Source organism: Nyctibius grandis, chromosome 29 (genome assembly GCF_013368605.1).
Source record: "Nyctibius grandis isolate bNycGra1 chromosome 29, bNycGra1.pri, whole genome shotgun sequence".
Lineage (NCBI taxonomy): Eukaryota > Metazoa > Chordata > Aves > Nyctibiiformes > Nyctibiidae > Nyctibius > Nyctibius grandis.
Window position 1 is genome coordinate 2,443,608 of NC_090686.1, and position 23,075 is coordinate 2,466,682.

The 23,075-nt window shown below is 35.9% G+C and overlaps 1 protein-coding gene across 4 annotated transcripts in view; it reads left to right on the forward strand.

The window, feature by feature from the left end:
- Positions 1-23,075, forward strand: part of ATP2B2 (ATPase plasma membrane Ca2+ transporting 2) — a 418,914-nt gene that overhangs the window by 351,167 nt on the left and 44,672 nt on the right. For all 4 annotated transcript variants that reach the window (XM_068420000.1, XM_068419996.1, XM_068419999.1 and 1 more), the window contains 2 exons: positions 18,135-18,376; positions 18,943-19,177. In XM_068420000.1, coding sequence (XP_068276101.1) covers positions 18,135-18,376; positions 18,943-19,177 — 477 coding nt within the window. The remainder of the gene's footprint in view (positions 1-18,134; positions 18,377-18,942; positions 19,178-23,075) is intronic.

The window sequence follows — 23,075 nt, forward strand, 5'->3', positions numbered from 1 at the left end:
GAAAGCAGTTCAAGAGATTTTGGCACAGAATTTTATTGTTATGAATAAATAGTTCTTTTGACTGATTGTGTGGTGCAGAATACTGTAATGAATGCACTTCATACTTTCTTGGAGGAAAGGGGTGGAGGGAGGCTGGCAGAGCAGGTAGGTAACCTATAATATATGAGAACCATAGAAGAAATCACATTCTACAAAAGTGAACAGGTAAAACTAATGGAAAATAAGATTTTAGCACAACAGCTGCTTTGTAGGAATAGATTAAAATCTACTGTGGGTATTGAGAACATGGGTGTAGTAGCCAGGTGAAACGTTCTTTTTATTTGTGAGGAATATATTTGCATCCAAAAGAAGTACAGGTATCTGGGTTGTTGGGAGATGTAATGTTCCTGTCAGAAATGGTCTTTAAAAAGGTGTGCAAAGTACAAAACACACTTCTCTCTTACAGATTTTTTTTTTTTAAAAAATCATATTTAAAGCTGAATTTCATTTATCAAATACTTGAATTGATCTTGTCTATTTTTGTATTTATTAATTGGATGAAAAAAATTGTCTCAAGAATAATATATTTTTATACAGACATATTATTTAGCCAACAGAAATTTGCTGTCATGTCCTTTTACCTTTCAGAATTTCATCACTTTCAATATAGTAAGGCCTTCTTGAAAACAGCTTTAAGGTTGTTTTGGGGAATACGGATATTTGGAAGTTTCCTACTGAATCAATTAAAAACTTGACAAGTAGTAGGTTGGTTTATGGACTTTTCCATACGTTTACCCACATTAATGTATGAAGTTATCAGTGATGGAAAAGAGGATTGAAATGTCATATCTTTTTAACAGTAGTTGCTTGCAGCTCTCTAATTCTTGTATGACAGAGCACAGACCTTTTTTTAATCTGCCTATATATATATATTTATGTGTCTGTATTTATATGAAGCCATGTTTTCAAAATGGAAGGGAAGAAGGAGACCCTAACCGTTTAGGAGAGATTGTTCATGTCATTTCTTACACAAAGCTCAAAAGCCAATGCCATACCTATCAACAGAAAATCAGCAGAATTTGTATTTCCTGAGGCAACAGCAGAGCCGGGACTTTATTGGAGCTGTCTGCCAAGGGCAGTCATGCTAAATGAAACTGCTGTTGGATGTCACTAGAATGCTCTTCTTTCTTCAAAGAGCCACCATGAGAAAATAGCTTTTATCATCCGAACTGCATTTTTAGTTATTTTGATATTTGATATTGGAAAGATATTTTTACTCACAGGTACATTTTTCTTAAAACCTATTCTCAAGCTCTTTGTTTCGTGTGTTAAAATGCACATAAAATTATCATTTGTTTTTATTGGACGTGAAGGTTGAGGTCATCTCTTATTTTATCCAGATAAGTTCACCCGTTGCTGCTAACAATGTTCTAGTTAAAACAGATAGTTTAAAAAACCACAGACTTTCCCTGTTTTACTGCATCACCTTTTCTCCACGTAGAGTTGCAAGCTTTGTCCACAGGGAGGTTTGCACTAGGAATTTTGGAATGGAAGGGTTTGAGTGAATCTTGGCGACAGTCTGGGCAGATACTATCCTTTGTGATGGTTTTTCTTACCTCTGCTTTCTTTCCTCCAGACAATGCTCAAAAATAAATTCCACCTTCAGATGATGTGTCAAGATTTCAGTAACTTGTGTTTTAAGGATGAGAAGGACGGGGAGGAGGAGGAGGAGTGCTATTTGACAGCCATTTTATGTGAGGATGGATCTGTGGAAGGTTTTATCCTTACATAATAATCCTGGAAAACATATCCGGGATGAATTTTTGCACCTTAGTTTGTGTAATGGCATTGGACTGGCTTGTTGTCAGTGTCATCTGGCTTTGGATGAGGGAGGCAAGAGGAAGGAACAGCAGGCTTGAATCCTCTTCCTTCACTGTCACGGTGGAATACATTTGTAATGGCAAAATCCTCTCCTAGTGTACTTAAAGCCATCCAGAAAACGTCACAGAAAAATACACTGAGAGGAGAATCCTCAGCTGGCAGATTGATGAACTGCTGTAGGAAATCAACAATACTAATTTTTTCAGTGTCTGAAAAAGAAATGGATTTGTATGAACTCGGGAAGTTCTGCTCCAGGTTTTACAGTTTGTGTTCTGCGATCTTAGGGGTACAACAAGTTACTAAATACATGGTGTGAGGAGAAACAGAGAGGAAAATCTGCTTTGCAGAATATCATGCAGAAAATCAATGCATGATTTTCAGGGTGGCATCTTCCAACTCAGGAGAGTTGGATTTAGGTCAGCAAGGCTGTCTTATGAGTCAAGTAACTTAAGGATAGTACTGTAGGTCTTATTGGCTGCTTTCAGCACGTTCGTTTGGTAGTGGAAATTTGTGAAAATTGTATATGATTTTGTTTTTGAAGTGCTCAGATGATGGTGTTAAAATATTGTCTGGAGCTTTCTGAGTCTCCAGCTAAATGGTGCGTTTGATCAATTTAAAATTAAAAATTTATTTGATTTGATCAAAATTGGATTGAATTGATTTCTAAAAATCTGTATATTTTGTAAGAGTTTTTACTTCATAGGCAAAATTATTACCATTATAGGAAGATTATCTCTTTATCTCAATTTCTGTATTTTGTTCCCAGAGTGTTATACAACTGTGTAATGTAGATACACATTATAGATGGGGCTAGACAATGCAGGCCCAAGTATCTTTATATAAGCAAGACAATAATCACAAAAAAAAATTCCCAACAATATTTTCTGTAAAACTTGTTCATAAAGTCCTTGGTAAGCATTTTCTCAGAATAAGCCAGGCAGGAAACAAGCAACCTATAGTGTGCATATTACTTACTGTGTAAATAATAATTATTAGAGTTAATAGCTATGTAGTTTCTCTGCTTCTAGGAATGGTAATTAGCAGAGAGTAAAGATCTTCACGCATCACTCGCCATTGAAGTTTTATATAATAAGAGGTACAAATATAGCTTTTCTCACTAAATTAGCTACTGAGTTAATAATTGAAATAACTGTGTTTAGAAAAGATCACTTGAATGTGTAAAGCATAGGACGTGTTGTTATCCCAGTCATGTGCTTTCTGCCATCGGGGTACAAGGGCTTTGTCTTGACAGCAAAATGGTTTTTTTTGATAAAGTCTCCTTTTGTTTTGAGAGCTGTATGTGAGGGGTAGAATGGAACCAGCTACCCAGAAAGCTTCTCGGCAGTTGTCTGTGGGATGGATTTACCTAAGCAAAGAGGGATTAGGGAGCAGAGATCAGAGCAGGGTAGATCTGCTATTGACATCGCTATACTCCCTGGAAGGGTCCCTATTTTTGTTAGTGGCAAGGCAGGTTTCCCCACAATATGGCATAAATGTTATAGGTAGAGCAGGTGGGATGAATGTGCTCAGATAGAGCTAGTTCTTTCACTGAAGTTCTTGTATACAGTAAACAGTAATTGTAAATGAACTTGGCAATAGAACGACTACAGCTCCCGACAACTCTCTTCCTTAGTTGTCTCCTTTTCCATCAAAGAAAGGGGTGACAGTCCTGCCTCAGCAACAAATGAACATAGGAAGAGAAGATGGATAAATAAAATAATCCTGCACTGCAGAATGTGGCCTGACAATTTATTCCCATACTAACTAAAAGTTTATGATCAAGTTACATTATATTTCTTTATTTTCTTTCTTCACGTGACAGCGAACAATGTAATAAATAACCTCCTTCATACTGGCCTTCTTTGCCTTCACAGTTTGGTAATTGCAGATTCCATTTATTCCTGTTGGAATAAATAATCACTGCAAGATTATAAACAGGACTGACAGTCACTTGGAAGCTTTTTGTTACCATAATATCATTTACAACATTAGCTTTTTTTTCCCTCTGCTTGCTTGTATGAAAAGGAGTAAATTAGATTTTTAACTTGCTATGATGCAACAACTGGTTTTCCTATTACCTTGCATAGGATTTTGTTTTATGTTGTTTACCTTACTTTCATGTTCTTATTTTCCACTCATCTTGTACTGGCATAAAATGATTCAGTTACAGGGATAACTGCCAGCTGTTTCCAAGTACTCCTGTTGATGAATGCAGGCTTTAAAAGTCAACGTTTCCTGCAAAGTATTCCAAAGTGTTTTCATCTAGATATGTTACTATTGTTGTCTGACCATTTTAAGGATCAATTTTTTTTTTTAATACAATATGTTGGCACAATGACTGATGCCTATGATACCCTACAGAGATAAAGTCATCACGCTTTGGAGCTGATTGATATGCTGGTTAGAATTTAGTGTTAACACTTTGTAGGGGATGTTATCAGGGAGCATGTTTTCCTGATGGGAGCTTTTGTTTTCACATGAGTGGGTGTAAACCACTTACTTCAGGCACATCTGTTTTAATGTGTTTTCTTTGTATTCTCTATCATCAGGAACAGGAAGATGATAATTTCAAATGCAATAATTTAATACCAATTTTATAAAAAATGGTAGTGGTTTTATAATCAAAGGTACACAAACAGGCTTATTAGAAAACAATGCAGTGGGTGAGTCACCTCATAATGAAATAGGACATGAATTTTCTTTCAGATATATGTTACATAAATATATAATATGTATTATATAGTTTTTTAATTAGTTTTCTTTTTACTCTCAGAACTCTAATGTGCTTTATTCCTCTGGGGAAAAGAAAAAAAACCATCTCAAAAAAACCTCAACTGGTGCAATGCCTGAAATACAACAGATCAGCAATAAAGTTTATGACAAGAAACATCTTGCTAATTTCAGAGCACTAAATGTGCAGGACTTACTTTACAGACTTGAAGAAGTCTTTAAATTGACCTGGCATTGCTATTCTTTGTGAATGACATTGCACTTAATAAGATTTATTGTATTTCTGTTAACGTAAGCAAAATATTATTTTTATTTGCTCTTCAGTCACAGCTAGTCCTAGAAAGTTGGTATTACATATACAGCAGGTAAAAAACTATGCTTCAAATTCTAGTTCCTGCTTTCTTCTGCAGCTAGACCCCACCAGTAATTTTTCTTTCAAGCTTCCAGTTTTCTCTTCTTGAATGTGAAACTCTTGGCTCCCCTGCATTCCAATCATATTTCTCTTTTTTGTGTTATTTACACAAAAAGTGTGGGAAGGTGTCCAAAAATGATGGCCTTTCTGCTTTTAGAGATGGTACTAGAAAAACTGGAAAAATCTCTAGAATGGATGGGGATTCTGAAGGATTGTAACCACAGATGCTGAGCAAAGTGCAAGGGGCACTGACTTCTCAAAGGTGTAGACTTTGATGGATCTGATTCCTCAGGGGCATACGACTTTGAGGAACAGAGGGCAGAAGGCATCTGTTACATAAAATCCTTTTCCCAGCTGGAGCCTAGCAGAGGAAACAAAGTTTTCAAAGGAAAGGTTGCGAGAGTATTTTAACATAGTCAAATCTATACTGTTCCTTAGCATCACTGGTGAAATGACAGACCTGTTTCGGCAGACACCTTGCATGGAAAAATTAAGCTTCTAGAAGGAAGTTTTAAAAATTTTGGAAAACTGTAAGAAGTATTACTGCAAACCTGCCTTGTGTGTAAGTGCAAACACACACAGCAAAATGATTCTGTGAATCTTTATGATTCTATTAGGGCCATGGGTTAGTGGTGGGCTTGGCAGTGCTGGGTTAATGGTTGGACTCAATGATCTTAAAGGTCCTTTCCAACCAAAATGATTCTATGATTTTAAGAGTATGGCTGGCTACTGGCAAGTCTTTATGGAGACACTGGCATATCTCGTCCATCTGAAACTATGAATGAGTGTTGGGCGGTAGATGTAGCTCATTGTTCATAATACTGAATGAAACTATTCAGCATGTTAAAAAGTTCTACCATATATTTCTTATGCTATTGTTGTTTTTCTGTGGTTTCTACTTATTCAAGTGAGCAGAGAATTAAGTTACTTTATACTTCCCTTCACTCCAAAGGAGAAGGGTTGACAGTGCTCAATGCTGGTTTGCTAGTGGCTGTGTATTTGGAAGAGGTGAGAGACAAGTTTTTCTGGGAGAATTTTCCTATAAAAAAGGACAGGATGTTCAACCTCTTCATCATTCCTGTCCCATTTCCTTCTGAATGAATAATCAAATAAAAATTGGCTGCAGTCTCACAGTCTGCTATTCTGCCCAGCAAAGGCATCATTCTTAGTATCCTGACAAGGAGAGGGACTGGCCAGAGGACTGAATTTATAATGCATCTCAAACATTGCCCTGCCAATCACGCAAAAAAAATCCCTCTGAGAACACATTGGATAAGCATTGCTCTAACGTATTATATACACTTGAGCTCATGCATTTGTGTCCCCAAAAAAACAACCCCTAACTAACCAAAACCAATTTAAAAATAATTTCAGCTGATACGTGCTAGTATAGATTTAAAGAGGAGTACATTTTGTGTGATAAGGGAAAGAGCTGCTGTTAGGGTTTTTAGACTCATTTAGAAATGGATGCTTGAAGAACCCTTTGCCTTCCTCTGCAAATGAGTACTATTAACAGAGAAGATCTATAATTATGATGGGCTATAATCAGTAGCTTAAGTCAAGTGAAAAAAAAGTTCCTTTTACATTTCATGTGGCTAGATTTGCTTTGCACTTACTAAATTTAGCTCCTTAAACTATTCAAATTGTTTGTAATCCTGCTGCAACCAGAAAGACAGTGAGTATTGAGACTGATTTTTGCTTTGGTTTGGTCTCCCTAGAAATTTAGTTTTCCTATCTGAGATATATTTAGTGGAAAAGTAGAAAATCCATAGTATTGATAAGTTTTGTGCAAATGAAGACTGTATGCACAGATCAGCTACCTGTAAATACTGTTTCTTTTTGCTGAAATTCAGGATTTTGATGTGCATATGTAAAGGCCATGCATTTTCTGTTATTTAATGGGTTGATAAAATTCTTGCACAGTATGATCATTATCACCGTACACATTTTTCAGATAGTGGAACTGCTTTTTTGGGTTTTGTTTTTTTTTTTGTTCAATTCATGAGCCTAAACCAAAGATTTAATGTCTACAGTGCACTACAAGATTTCCAGTTCTAATTAGTAAAAAGCATAGAGAAGGTTATGCAAATTAAATGAGTCAGCCTATTAAGATAACATGGAATAGGTGGTGTGTATTTCACAACTTTGTGGCTGCAGTTCATGTACAATGGCTAGTAGAAAGCATGCATGAGAAGCGCTTCAGGCTACTAGTGGAGGTGTTATTAAAAATGTGATTAATTTTGATTAATAGAGTGAACTAGTTAATTAAAATTGAGGAAGATTATGCAACTGAAATTCTGATAATGACATGTTCAGAAACATTGAATAAGGTTTTCATAGGCAACCTTGATGAGAAAAAGTCTTGAGGTGCTAGGGAGAAAACTGTTGATAGATTACTATAGCGTGTATTAGAGTGACTCAAAGGACGTTTTCCAAATGTACAATTGCTCGTTAGATCGCTGCTATAACTAAAGAAAATGTAACTCTTTTTCCTCAAATCTAAAAGATGAGGTTTCAGCCCTTAAACGGATGCATTAATGCTTTTAATGTTGGCAAAAGCATGTAAATCCCTAGTATGGTTCTAATCTGGAAATACACTTTTTAAACTGTGGATGTTGCCTTGAAATTGAATTTTCACTATCTGATCAGCTCGATGTTACACAGTTTGTCTCCTGTCTCTCTTTTCTGTGTCTGCAACACTCATGAAGGCCGTCTAATACCAGCACGCAGTAAAACCTCAGTTTAATAGGTCTAAAACAAGGTAGCAGATGTTTGGGTTGTCATTATGGAGGTACCAATTACAGTTCTGCAATTAAGTGCAATTTCTCTTTGGCACTTAAAGAAAAATGTTCAGCTCTTTTGTTGTTCATGAAAACATAGCAAGTTTTTGCCAAATATATGGAACAAATTATCAGAAAGTTATAAAATCTGTTAATCTGGTCTTAAAATTTTAATCAATTTGGTTTAGAAATGGTGCATTTGTCACTCTGGTTTGTGTTCTAACAATATTGGTAATCGGGGAGAAACATGCTCTTGCTGCTTTCTTTATAGCTAGCTTTAACCGAAACGTTGTACTTGGACTATATTTAAAGTAAACTGGTTGTTAATTAAAGTAAGTTAATAACAGCTGCTGTGTCTAATTATTTTGATTATATAGGTTACTTGTTAATAGTTCTTGTTGCACTTAAACAAAGCTGGAATGGCACTAGTATAAATCTAACAATTGCCAGTTCCCTGGGAATGGGACTGTGCAAAAGGACAAAAGTGGAGATTTTTAGTGTCCAGATTTGGAAATGGAATACATAATTTTTCAAAATTTGAGACCCAAATTGTCATTAAATGATACATTATAACGGAACATATGAATGGTTTTGATCAAGAACAATAGGAAAGCCTCTACATAAAGACAAATAACAAGAAATAACATCTTATAGTATATAAATATACCAAGGCTCTTCTGGGGAACATGTGGAGAAAAATCTGTGTCTGTAAAATTCAGTTTAACCTGATCTGGAAACACTAAGGCTGGAGTATCCTAATGATAAGTATGATTAATCAGTAGTGTCATAACAAGGCAGAGTTCATTCTTCGCACTGTGGTGTGGTGTATTGATGTACCTCTGTTTAAATTCAGCTATGAATCGTTGTCATTTGGAATTGAGAAATTTTTTAAAAATATTTTTATTTTTTAAATTAAAAGACATCCAACATCCTATTTTAATTATTCTAATCTTGAAATGTATACTACTTATTACAAAAAGAAAAAGTTCAAATTAGAGAACCAAAATGGATTGGGAGATGAAAAGGAAACCCATGTGGCACATCTTTTGATTACAGAGTTGCTAATAAACTGTAATGTATAAATATAACATACATGTCAATGTTTGGTTCCTTAGAATAAGTATTGTTCAATTACATGTGCAGGACTTTCTGAAAAGGTATTATTAATTTTTAAAAGTTATCAGTTAATGTTTTAATAATTTGAAATCAGAAATCCTTGCTCTGGGCCCTGTTAAATTAATTACATACATAAATGTAGTTAAATTTAGCTTTGTTAACTACCTCAAATATTGCTTCTGCTGTCGCTATCCCACTTTTTCTCTGGTTGTGAAGCTGAAGGAAATAGCAATTTTTGTTCTAATTAGTTCTAACAAGTTCGTTCTATCTAGGAGTAATTCTCATATGAATAGTGCACATTGCTTGTATGTGTCAACGTTTTGCATGTCTGAAAATTTATGCGCAGACAATATAAATGTTTTGTCTGTATTTTTAACTTGCATCCTCTGTTCTTGAGAGTGAATTGAAAAACTGATGAAGTATGAACTAGAGAAGGGGACAGTCAGGGGGATTGAAACCTGGCTGAACTGCTGGTCTCGGGGTTGTGACAGCAGCGTCCAGCTGGGAGCCGATCACTAATGGTGTATCCCAGTGACCAATAAGGGGGGCCAATACTGTTTCACATCATTAATGATCTGGATGATGGGGCTGAGTGCCTGACATGCAAGTTGGAGGCTGTGAAGACTGGGACTGTTCTGCCTGGAGAATAGAAAGCTCAGGGAGGACAATATCAGTGTCTGTAAGTACCTGATGGGAGAGAATAAAGAAGATGGAGCCAGAGTCTTCTCAGTGGTGCCCAGTGGAAGGCAAAAAGGCAAGGAGAGCAAACTGAAACGCAGGAAATTCCATTTAAAGATGAGACAATGTGTTTTACTGTGAGGGTGGTCTAACGCTGACATAGGTTGCCTGGAGAGGTCGTGGAGTCTCCCTCCCTGGAGCTATTCCAAACCCAACTGGACACAGCCCTGAGCAACCTGCTCTAGTTGGACCTGCTTCAGCAGGGACACTGGGCTTAGATGGTCTTCCAAAAGAGGGAGGCTGGTGCCTGCCAGCCTCAACCACTCTGTAATTCTATGGAAAATGTGTACAGGACTGATATATCCATCTTTTACCTTCAACCTAGTGAGAAGAAGAAACAATTTTCATGTTTGTGATAGTATTTTTTGTCCTTATCCTTTTATTATTCAAATGAATCAAAGGTAAATTTGTCCTTCCAACTAAAAGGGTCATTTAATTATTTGCTATTAAAATTAAGGGCAAAGTATTAGCTCTCTTTGAATGTAAAAATAGGTAACAGCCAATGAGAGGGAGTAGAGACTGTCACACCAGCCTTTCACTCTGTTCTTCATGCATGATTTAATCTTCTTTCATAATCACTCTTGGGGGAATTTATGGATAGTATCATTTTTACCCTTGTTCCTGTTATGTGAGCTGAAACAAGCATGAGTCCATATTCACTGAGCCACATCACTGCTGCTCTCTTAACTTTGCCATGTTGATAGGAAATGTCACACTGATACATTACATAATTACAGCTGGCCCCTTTTTATATGATTATCGCCTTGCTATTATTTGAGGCAACAAGAGATGTTGAAATATGTCAGTTTTATATAATGTTATATCTGAATAAACTTGTATCCATCTCAAGTGCTAGCAATGAGAATTGCATGATACCACAGTATTGCATTAATTAAATAGATTGTTGCGTAATTTTCAGGTCTGTCTTCAGATAATAGGAAAAAATATTAAATAATTATCCTCTCAAAATTAAACAATTACCTGAATAAGAACTAATCTGATGCAGGAAGCCTGGATTTTGAATATTGTCCAACTGTTGTGGCAGATCTAGTTATGCCAGTTGTACCTAAAATAATTCCGTCATTCTGGCTACTGTACAAATATATTGTTTCGTACACCCTATACAGTGATGAGTCAAAAATTCCTGTTACCAATTTCGAGATGTGATAGTTAAATGGTTGTTAAATTACAAGAGAGGGGCCTGTGCTGGGGAGCAGTGCCAAATGACACTGCTGTCCCTCATCTGGGGAGCCTGCTTCGTGTCAGCTGAAGGGTGCAGCACATGTCTGATCACTGACAGGGAAGTCTATTAAACTGCTGCTCTGCCGCTACTCATTCCTTGCTGAGACAGCATAACTGAGCTCAGCAGGATGTCCTGGGCAGTCTCTAACCATGAGAGATATGAAGGTTATCTTATGGCTTTAACAATTGGAACTGCCAGCAAGCTGGGGTCCTGACTTAGGCTTGACAGGCAATATAAATGTACTTTGAGACTACAATTTTACTGTAGCAGAGAGGTGTAAGTGATGTGAGACTGCTGATTGCATTCAACAGGTAGTAATTAAAGGGCTGTACAGTAGCTGGTTCAGTGAGAAGGCAGCCTCGCTAGCCGGTAGTATTAAGTACCAACTTGCGAATGTATAACTTTATTATTAAACAGTGGTGGTGGTTACATCTCTGATTTTAGTCTTCAGATTTTATATCTCTGGTCAGGGCTGAAACATGTTTCAAGTGCTTTCGGTTTAGGTTGTCTAGAGCTGGGATGCGCATCAGGCTGGCTAACAAATAGGTGCCTGTCAGTCAGGATTTGGAATAAATTGCCTTGCTTTTGGTAGGCTTATGGTGGTGGCTACTGGTGCCTAGAGTAAATAGTGAGAATGTCAAGTGACTTATTTGGTGCACATTTTCCCAAGAAATGGAGCTGCTGCAGATATTAGGGTTTTGTGGATAATGGGAAGCAAAAGGAATTAGCTGTCATAGCCCCTTTTCCAGTCTTTTCAGAATAGAGATATGGGACACACATCCATACAGGGCAGGGATAGTGAAATTTCAGATGTTTATTTATTTATATGATCTGTTTATTATTTCCTGCTCTACATTCTCCTTTATTTTCGTCCTATTTTATGCTAGGGAATACTGCTGATGTGCTTGATTACCCATACACCTCTGTGTAAACCCATTTTGTTCTCTTAATCCTGTTCCTCCCACTGATTTTGAATCCAAACACTCCGTGTCCTCCTGTCTGTGGTGGAGATGCTTGATGCTTAAGTGTCTAAATCATGTAGGAGGTGTTTAAAGAAAACGGGAGAGACTTGGTAATAAAGGGGGAATTTACTAAAAACACTTTCCTTTCTCCCGTTACCTTCTGTTTGATTCTTCCTGTCTGATTCTTTTTCCCCCAAAACACGCTGTTGATTATCCCCGAGCCACCGTTAGAGGTGAATGTCTTTTTTTTCCCCACGAGTCTCGTCTCTGTCAGAAACTCTTCACAATCAAATTTCTTATTTAAGCCTATAACTTTTTTGGTTTAGATGAGGTTTATTAGCATTCCTCAAAACGTATTACCTGCCACCTTATAATATTTTTCTGGCTTCTTTACAGCACTGTGTAACACCATTACGTACTGTGTGAAGCACAAATCCTATTGTATGTAGAAAATATGGCCAGCCTTTGTTACCAGAGCATGTACAGCATCTGGTAAAGGGTTCCCAGACATTTTTTGTTGTCTGGTTTAGAGCCAAATTCCAAATGTATGTACCACAGGGCTTTGAAATGATGAATGTGTACTCATGGGACCAAAAAAATGATGCGTTATAGAGCAAACTGATCAAAGTCGGGAATTTAGAAGTCACCATCCATAAGGGATGCAGACCTCTAGTTCTTTGGAACTGAAATGCTTTGCTTGAGCTTGAAATGAAGTAAAGGAAGAGGTCTGTGTCAGTTAGTGTATAAAATTTTTTAATCCTCTGAAGGTAAAAAGGAGATAAATTTTACTTTCTGATGAACAGGCATAATATAAGTGAATGGGAACACATACATTAGTTTACTCAGCAGTGTGCGTAAGAATAAAAAAAGCCTTTAGACTTTTACCTGTTGGGCTTTTCAAATCCAGGGAGTGAGATCAGAACGGTATGTAAGGTTAACGCAGTCTGTTTCTTCTGATGCCAAAATGATTACGCAATCAGCTCCAAGTTGTTAACTGTTCTTTTTCAATCCCTTATGCTGACCCTAATTCAAACTGACTTTTGATTTTAATTTAACTGAATTTCAACAGCATTGTACCTTGCAGTGATGATTCTGAGTTGTAAAATAGCATGTCTGTTATCAGAAAGCATGTTGCTTTCTGTGCTCTGTATAACACAGAGGTAACTTATTAATCGTTAACATGAAAAACTACTTAAAATTCTAAATGGTCTGAGGACAAATTGTGCTCTTCCTCATCAGTTGATAATATTATTCTAGATGTGTCCTCAAGGGTAGCAAAGATGAGAATCTGCACAAGATATAAACGTTGGGGTTTTTTTTCGTAAATAAAGATCTTAGGAAAGTAAATTCATAACATTTTAACAGTATAGAGCCGATGCCAGGTATTTGTAGTGAAATTTCTCTTTAAGATGCTGTTTTGTTTTTCTTTGCTTTAATCTACAAAAAGATTTTTCAAGAATTCTAATAAAATGTTTGGAGTTTGGTTAATTAGTATTATCCTAGTCATGTGTATAATTAATACGCCAGTTGTGGTCTGCCTGGAAAGCCAGCAGTATGCTATGTACTGAGACAGTGGTGAAAGTATAATGTGGGCAGAAGTTCAATAAAGCCAAAGGAAAGTTCCACAGTATTGCTTGGGAAGAGAAAAGTCGGGCAGGATTATTAACTAAGCTTTCTAAACAATAAGTGAAAGTGGAAAAAAATTTCTGTAAGAGAATCTTTGCATATCAAACCACCCTATTTCCAGACAAGCTTTAACAAAGTTTCTATTGCATTCTTATGCAGGGATGTGCATTCCTCTGTAGTTACGCAGAGGTGATACAGGTAGAAAACAATAAATACTCTTAGAACAAATAGTAAAGAACAAAAGAGAGGATAAAGCAAATTTGTTTCTGGTGTTTGGCAGCCAGAATCCAGATTATAGCTGGGGTGAAGGACCTGAGGGAATGGTCATACTATGAAAGACTGAAAAAAACTGCTGCTGTTGAAATTCTGTAGTTAACAGGATCCCCGAGAAATCATAAATGAAAACTAGAACAGCTGATGTCTAGTATTAGTGCTTTCTTATTTTCAAGACATCTTTTGAAACCGTTTCCCATTTTGTAATTGAAAACTTCAGCCAAGCAGAGGTTTAGGTTCTTAATCCTTGGCTAAGAAGAACTCCTTTCATTTTTTAAGTTTTTCTCCAAGATAAACAGTAATTTCTAAATCTGTCTTGGTTTAGCTTGAAGTCAGCTGAATAAACCTGTATCTACAAAAAGCTGATACATTTGATTATAAATTTAGTATGTTTTAATCTTGCTTTAGATGCTTTTCATTAAACAATTGACTCGAATTATGTAATGAGGGAATATCTCTGAATTTGACAGTACTACACTTTTTTAGTAGTTCTCCTTTTTGCAGTATTCAGAATTAAAAAATAAAAATATCACATAGTTCAAACAGCATCCATCCTTCTTGATTATTTTAAATTTTGCATATATTATGTTTAAATATGCAGAGAAAATTCCTGCACATCCTGGGCCATTTTCTCTTTTTTGAGTGAATAAAACATAGACTAGAATTTTTTAGCAATTTAATTTTAAAAATGTATTTTCTTTTGTCTGTTTGCCTATTGTGAATGGAGTTGAACAGGAACATTCAATATGGATATAATATTCTAGCAAAGTTAGTTTTTTACCTTAATAAAATTGGTATGTTTACAATCATCATTATTCTAAAGGAGTAGATCAATCTATAGAACACAGAAGAATACCATAAAAGAAATGGAGACTTCAGATAATATATGAAATCCTAATGTTTTCATTTAGAAAGACTACTTGTATCTTCTTGCCAGGTCCTTTCTTTTCACATCAGAAGTGGCAAGGAGAAAAATGAGGTTTAGTAAGTGTTATGGTACGCATGGAAGCATTATGATTTCCTAATCTAATTTTAAAAGTTGAAGCACCTCTTTAAGTTACGCTGACAGTTTTATCTTTCTTCTTTCTTAACCTGTTTTATTAGTAAATTATTTTTTAGTGAAATAATTCTGAAAATTCCTTTTGTAATCCAAATTCAGTATTAGGTCAATACTAGCTTTTGGGTTGGTATTTTTAAGCCTTAATAATACAGCTGTACTTTGACCTAGAAACCTATTTGGAGTTGATAGTCGTAACAACTATTTTTTTAACATCTGCTGGCAGTTTGTTTTACATGCAAGGATTTACTTACAGTTGAAATATTATTATTGCATAAATAACATAAAGACTTGAAGAGACACTTGAAAACATTTTACAAGGATCAGTGGAAAGGCGTTATTGGAGGAAGATACTGGATCAGTCTCTTCCTAGTAGAAGACTGTACAATATGTGGCTCTCTTGTGACTTGCAAAAGATCTTTCATTGAGCTCTAGAGAAACAGTGCATTTGAAAAGACAAAGTTCCTATTTGCAAATCACAGTTCAAAGGCTTTCTCTCAAAGGGTTTTCATTCTCCCGAGGAGTCAATGAAGTTATTCCTAGTTAATTATTCAAAAGTAACCCCATTGGGCTGTCCTTTTAATTGTTTTCCAGGTGCCATAAACTGCAGATTTCAGGAAGAAATAAATTTAGATACAGCACAGTAGGAAGTTTTAAAAGCCAGCAGCTTCTGCAAAGGATTGTCAAGAACAATCTGCAAGGAGACTAGTTTTGGCATATTGATTTTGAGCTGAAACAGTACGGGAAAGGAAGTGCTACTTGCCAGCTCTCACCACCATATGCTTTATTTTAATGTAATGTATGAAGAATATGGAGACAGCAGCTGCTCTAGAGGGAGGTGGCCACTTGTTAGATTTTGAAACCTTTCTGAAATGTCTGTTCATTTTCTTTTCACTAGTATTTTTTCCCCCTTGCTTAATGAATTCAAAAGATGTTCACTAAAAGAAATCTATTTTTAGATCTCAGTTAGAAGAGGAGAGTGTGATCTACTTTTCGTTGAAATAAAAATAATTTTAGAAGGACTCTAATATTTAGCTTTATATTTTGTGAAATGTGGGTAGATTGTTATTTTCTCAATATCCATTCACATCAGGTCATGATGAAATCATATGTATAAATTAACTATTGTCTAGGATTGTATGTCTTTGATGGAAAGAAATTTATGTCTTTGGTTGGTTTTCAGTGTGAGTTTGCTTGTGGCTTGATCACATTCACATTTAAGTCAATGTCGAGATTCACTGACTTCAGTGGCAGAGAGAAACGAAGTACAAATGAGGATTTAGATCTAAAATGGAAGGAGATTGATATGATACACACAGAGAAATCAGTCTTTCCTAACATCACTGCCCAGGCAGTGAAGTTGATTACTCTGTTGCTTTGAGAAATCTGAAGTTCTTAGCGTGTTTCAGGAACTGTGTGCCTGCAATGTCATGAAAATTAACTTAATTTATTTAAACAAAACTATATTTTAAAGGGTATTTTTTTTACTCCTACCTGAGATTTTCATGTCCACTGAACATAACAATCCTTCCAGATACACATAACTGCAAGCTCTTGAGTTTTAAATTAGGGATTCTTAAGTGAATTTGAGAATCCAAAGAGGTTACATCACAGTATAATGGGATTATAATAGGGCAAGTTGTTACAGCATGTAATAAAATTAATATATCATATTAGCATTTTTGCTGAGCATCAGTGTTTTACATTGACCCTGGAGTAACACTAAAATGCCATAGCAACACAAATGTTACCCATATAACTCAGTAAAAATGATGGTTCATACAGAAGAAAGATGTTACAATTCTTTTTGGAAGGAAAAATCTCTTTGAGACAGAGATTTTTAGATTATTATGTATTGCTCATGATAGATGCATCTCTCTGAGAAAGAAATTACATTAATCTATCTGTCACCACGTATATATTTTCCTGGTGATAGAAAGATGATTCTTATGGAAAATCTGTGTTTATTTGCTTACTTCAGTTCTCCAGTCTATTATTATCTATCTGACCTTCGTTTTTTAAACCAGCTGCAATTGGTGGTTATCTGGAATACTGACTTACTTGCTAATGCTTACTTAAAGGTCCCCATTTCCCTTTTTGTGGCTGTACTTGTTGCAAGAATTCAAATCTAAATAGGATTACTGATTTGCAACTTGAAACATTCCCTGCATTACCCCTCATCTGACTGAGGGGCAACGTAGGGAATTCTGCTTAGGAATCCCATTTCCGAAGTAGACTGGATTTTAAAGTCTATAGTGAAATCAAACATGGATTCTGAATATAGTCTGCAGTCCTAATTCTGCAAAATGTGAGGCAAAAGTTTAAGTCACGTTGAAAATGATGACTTACAGTCTTGTCTTGAGTCAAATCAAAACCTGCTTTCAATGCAAATTGAAGTTGTGAAAGGACTTTTCCTTCTTTTGGTTCCCATAAGTATAGTTTAGCACTAGCTTAAGCAGCCCTGTTCTAATTCTACTGATTACAAGAAAATTTAAGTTATCAACAGTGTACAGTTCACACGTAGGTTACTTTAAGTCAAACTGGAGTCTTAACAGCATGGGAACTTTTTGTTTGGGGTGTATTACACCTCCAAAAAAGTTTGCAAATTAAATGTTTGTTTGTTTGTTTGTTTGTATTTTGAATGGGAAGATAAAGCCTTTCTTGCCCCAGAAGAACTGAGAATTGGCAAAATGTTTAGCCTACTCCATTTTTTTCTGACATATAAAGCATTTATTGTCTGAAGCAGCAGACTAAAGTATGGTAATTCTAGAAACAGGTACTTTCAGATGTAGAACTACTATTTTATAGATTGTTGGAAACACAGATTTACTGTTATGATTAGATGCACATTTATTTTTACATTAAAAATGCCTGGTAGAAAAAAAAGGACAGATCTTTCTTTAACTCAATATTATAACCATGAATGTCAGCAAAATAATATAATCCTAAGCAAGTGAGAAAAGGAAATACTCTGTTTGTGGCAAATGAGGATTAATTATTTTTGAGCCTAAACAAAGTTACTTCATTTTTAATGATGTATTGCCTAACCATCACAAGCTATTCAACTGCCAATGGCTAATTTAAAAGAAAAGAAATGCAAGAGACTGAGTGTAGTTATTTGTCTAGATAAATTTTCCTCTTTGAGAGAATAAATGCTTCAAGTCTGGTATAGTTCTGTGTCTTTTTTGCTACTTTTAAAAATCGGAAGACGCATGATTGCACAGTTAAAATTTCAGATCTTAAACTGTACACTGTAACTGTGTTATTAATTGTTCAGAAGGCATTGTACACTGCGTATCGTTAGAGAAATTTATATCTAATTTTTTCTTCTCTTCAGCCACCAGAAAAAGAGGGTGGCCTGCCTCGCCAGGTAGGCAATAAGACGGAATGTGGCCTCTTGGGGTTTGTCCTGGATTTGAAGCAGGATTACGAGCCTGTTCGGAACCTCATCCCCGAGGAGAAGCTCTATAAAGTTTACACGTTCAACTCTGTGAGAAAGTCGATGAGCACTGTCATTAAAATGCCAGATGGTAGTTTCCGAATGTACAGCAAAGGAGCTTCTGAAATTGTTCTGAAGAAGTAAGTCCAAGGGGTTTGTTGCTCTGTTTTTCCAAAATGCAAAACGTTCTGACACTAATAGGACATATGTGGGAATTCTGGTATTTGGAATTTGCTACTTACAGTAGAAATGAGACACACTTTAGTAGTATAAACTGTTATTGTTCTTTTCTAAATTTTTTTAAGTGCTCAATCCTGCACAACTGTTTGGCTTGTTTTTCTTCTCATTGGCTAGCCAAAGAATTGGGTCTGCATTCGGTAGTTTACGAATGGATTCTTTACGTACAACCCATTTGGAAAATAAGGATTTTTCAATTTCATTGTAAGTTGTCAGCTCATTAATTACATGGGTATTGAGGAAATAATGGATGAAGGGATCTTGGTATCTCTGTCATAAGTTACAAACAAATTCTCTCTGATATTTCAGTAGTAAATCTTCTTGTTTAATCTAGAAATTTGTACTAGAAATTTAAAACTTGCCATCAGAAAAGGAAAATGTTGAATGAAATGGACTGATACAAGGAAATACTTTTCAGCAGTCATACAAATACACGGTCAACTTTTTTTTTTTCCCATCAATAAAAAAGATGTTCCAGGATCCTCAATGCAGCTGGTGAACCTCGTATGTTCAGACCACGTGACCGAGATGAAATGGTGAAAAAAGTGATTGAACCTATGGCCTGTGATGGACTGAGAACTATCTGTGTTGCTTTCCGAGACTTTAACAGCAGCCCGGAGCCTGACTGGGACAATGAAAATGACATATTATCTGACCTGACTTGCATTTGTGTTGTTGGCATTGAAGACCCAGTAAGGCCAGAGGTATGTCAAATTCTTACGTTATAAAGCATGTCTTGGAGAACTGAACATAAACTGAACTACAGATTTCTTGCAGTTTTTGTCTTTTTTTTTTTTATTAACTCTGTCAAAGATGATGGAAGTGAGCTTTAGAAATAGACTTTACTTGATAAAAATTAAAATAATTAACTCAATAAAAAATTAACTATTAATCAACTGATATTTAGATATAGCAAAATAGGGCTTTTTGAACTACAGGATTGAGATGACTTAACCTTCTCTCAAGGAGTAGTCTACAGGAGGACTGATCAGCAGAAGTTGTATTATGCTCACAGATATTAAAGGATTTTCCTTTAAGTAATGCAGTGATGTGCAACTCTGAAAGCAGAGAAAAGACATGTAGTGATTGTAATTGCCATGATTATAACTTCAATGCACTCACTTTTCACAAAAATTGCCCACAGTCTTGGAGTTTTGTGTTATACTGTAACAGTTGCTACTTTACTAATTGTTTTAGGATTGTAACAGGTGGCTACCCAGGAAAACTAGTTTTAATGTTGTGTTTGGACAAGGAAAAGCTTTGCCATGGGAAGGCTGCAGATTTCATGGATACTATACTTAAATGGCTTGTTAAAAATATGACTAAAATTTCAGCTCAGCTAAACTGAGAAAATCAATATTGGGTGTGCACACTGGAAGCATGTGCCTGCTACTACACTTGTAAATTATATTACTACAGTAATACAAAGGGTAGATTAAGAGGTAGAAACTTTTTTTCTGACCTGTGTATATGGTGCTTGATAATTAAACTTGACAGTGGAGAATTAATTCCATTTTACAGTTTAGAAACAGAGACAGAAGGCAAGTCGCAAAGTTGGAAGTGCTGAGCGTAAAATGCAGGCATTTTCAATATCTTTATTTGGTGCTTTTCTCGCTGACTCAACCGTGAGTGTGTGGCCACGGCTGCTGTGTAGGCACAGCGTGGTGTGATGTGAGAGCACCTGCCCCAGCACCTCCTCCAAATGGGGGGAGCAATTAATGCTCTCCTGTTTTGCTCCAAGAAATCCACTCTTTGATTCTACTGTTATTTCAGTAGATGATTAATGGCTGTGGTTTGCTTCGGAGTAAGGTCATTGAAAGAGAACTCAGATTTCTCTTCTACAAAAAGAGTGGGTTCTGATGCTACAAAAAGTAAGTAGGTTGGTACAGATCTTTGTCTTTTTTGTTCTTCTGTCTCATTTTACATTTTTACTGGATTTTTCTTTTAATCACGTCTAAATCTTTGTATTTGATCCACTGAGAATTGGTGACAATGCTAGACATGTTAGGATTTTTTTTTTTTTTTTTTACTAAAACATCAAACATATAAATTAATCTGTTTCTCCGAGTCCTTTATAAAGTAGGCTTTTAGATACTTCTGACTGCTGTAACTTTGGAAACTAGCACACTATAATTACAACTACAGGTACCATCTGCATAGCTGTGCTTTTATGTGATAATGGACTTTCCTGGGTTTTATTCAGTATCAAGAAGGTTATAATATGAAGTAAATCCTGCTTAGGTGAAAACTGTATGATAAACTCCTTATCTCTGCAATCATTCACTTTATCTGTCATCAGATGGTCTTTAAAAATATGTAAGATATTCTTAAAATCTTCTGTCTGCAGTGATCCCTTAATGCTCTAGCTCCCGTATATATAAACTCAGAAAGTTTTTAACTGTCAGTGACCTCTGGAACTGTGAATCAGTCGTCTCTGCCTCCAAAATTGGTTCCTGATACATGTTGTTAGGAAACAGCTTTAAGTCAGGTTATGTGTGGTGTGACAGACTGTGGGAATGGGTGGCAGTGGGATTTGCAGTTATTATTGAAAATAGCTGCAAACTATCCTTTCATGTGATTATTATGAGTGTGTTTTGTAAGAGAACTGCTCTCCTCTCGTAGGGGATAATTTCTTAGGAGCTTGAGTTAAAAATGAATGGTGTTGCTAAATAGAAAGAGGTCAAGTCAGACTTCTATGTAAAGGATCAAAGAAGATGAAGGCGGGAAAACATTTTATTTCTAGTTATTTGAATAATGTATTGAATTGCTTGTAGTTTAACACCAGAATGTGCAGTAACATTTCTTACCTCATTGCAAGGCACACAGTCTTTCTGGATTGGTTTTAATGAGTTTGTACTGGCTTATACTGATTTGCCAATGTACACCTACAATCTGTTATTTCTGGGACATGAACATAAATCACTTCCAAGTATCTATTTATTTGTCGCCTGATTCTGATAGATATTCCTGCATTGGATAGTTCATGCATGCCTGCCTGCATTAGGTTTTCTTTGCAGAGAGAAAATAAGCCAGAAAATTTAAAAATGTGTGCTTAAGCTCTGCAAAACTGATGGAAAATATCTGCTTCTACTGCCCACTCAGTCTGCCAACACTCTTCTTCCTTGCAGCAATAAAAAATAACGAACAATATTTTAACTGTAATTACTGTACACAGTGTTAAATCAGATACCACCCACCAGCTGTCCAAAAAATGAGAGAAGAGGAAAATAGAATTATTTCTCTATTTCTCTAAGTTTGAGATGTGTTTGAAACTAGGTTGTCCTCCCATGACCTTGTTTAATAGGACTGGCACTTTTTGTGAATAGACCTTTTTTTTCTGTTTGCACTGTGATTTATTTTTCTCCTTCGTGGTTCCTACACTGTGCTGGTTTTACAGTTAGTCATCTAAATCCGTCACATCCTATGCATGAGGGTCACCACAGTTAAAGTGGATACTAAGGGCATTCCAAATTGGCAAATGGAATATAGTCAGTATTATTAATGTGGAAACTGGGTAAATGAGGAGTCATTTGCTTAAGTAATAGATTTAATCTGATTGTATGTCCCCCATAGAAGTCTATTTCATAATATTAAAAGGCTTCAGGTCCAAATAATGTTTCCAGGATACAACTTGTGGGTAGAATATTCTCAGTTAGTAGAGATGAGAAAATGGAAAGATAAACCTCTGTCTCTTCATTTTTCTCTGGGTTCTGTAATCTGTATTGACAGAGAGTATTCTGCAAACAGCACGTTCCGTGGATGCAGTCTGAGGGTGCAGTGATTTTCTTCATAGTCTTGGGAAAAGTACTAATCTGATCCTCAATTAGATGTTAGTTTAGTGAGGTGTTTTGGAAAATAGAAGCCTCACAACTGCCTTTATTAAAGATTCGGAAATATGGTGTGAAGTCATATTCATCGATTAGAATAATCATTATCTACCATATGGTTTAAGGGTGTATATTTCAGTCTGATGTGCAGTCTGAGGTATACAGCCTTTCTGGCCCCAGCATTTGCCACACTGGATCAGAGCAATGGTTGTCGTGTAAAGGGCAGTGGCCTGCCCTCAGCAGTGTCACATACTTGTGGCTATAGAGGAAATTAAAATATCTAGAAATGCACAAAATTAACAGTTTAATGTTGTAGATGGGGCCTCCTTTTCTTAATATTTTGTGTATTAATGGATGAGATTAATCCACTTTAATTGGCATTGAGTTCTGCAATACACTTGTACCTATGAGAGAGGTTATGATCAGCACACTGCACTGAACAGGCAGTAGAATATAGCAAAGCTTTGCTATTGTAGCCAGTAATATCCATTTTGATACCCTTTTTAAAATTTTTTTTTAAATTAATAATTATTTTAAAATTTTTCATAATAATATCATTTGCTTATTGGTTTCTGTAGGAAATCAACAGGTCTGTATACCCAATTGCTGACGTAATTAATCACAGTCAGGCAGTCCCATTACTTTCCATAAGTATGTCATCTGAAGAAGCTCAGCTGGTAATATAGCAGCAATCTGCAGTCAGTGGTCAAGTTTATGTATTTGGGGAATTTACTCAAATACGGTTTATGTATGCATTACACAGATTGAGAGTGTT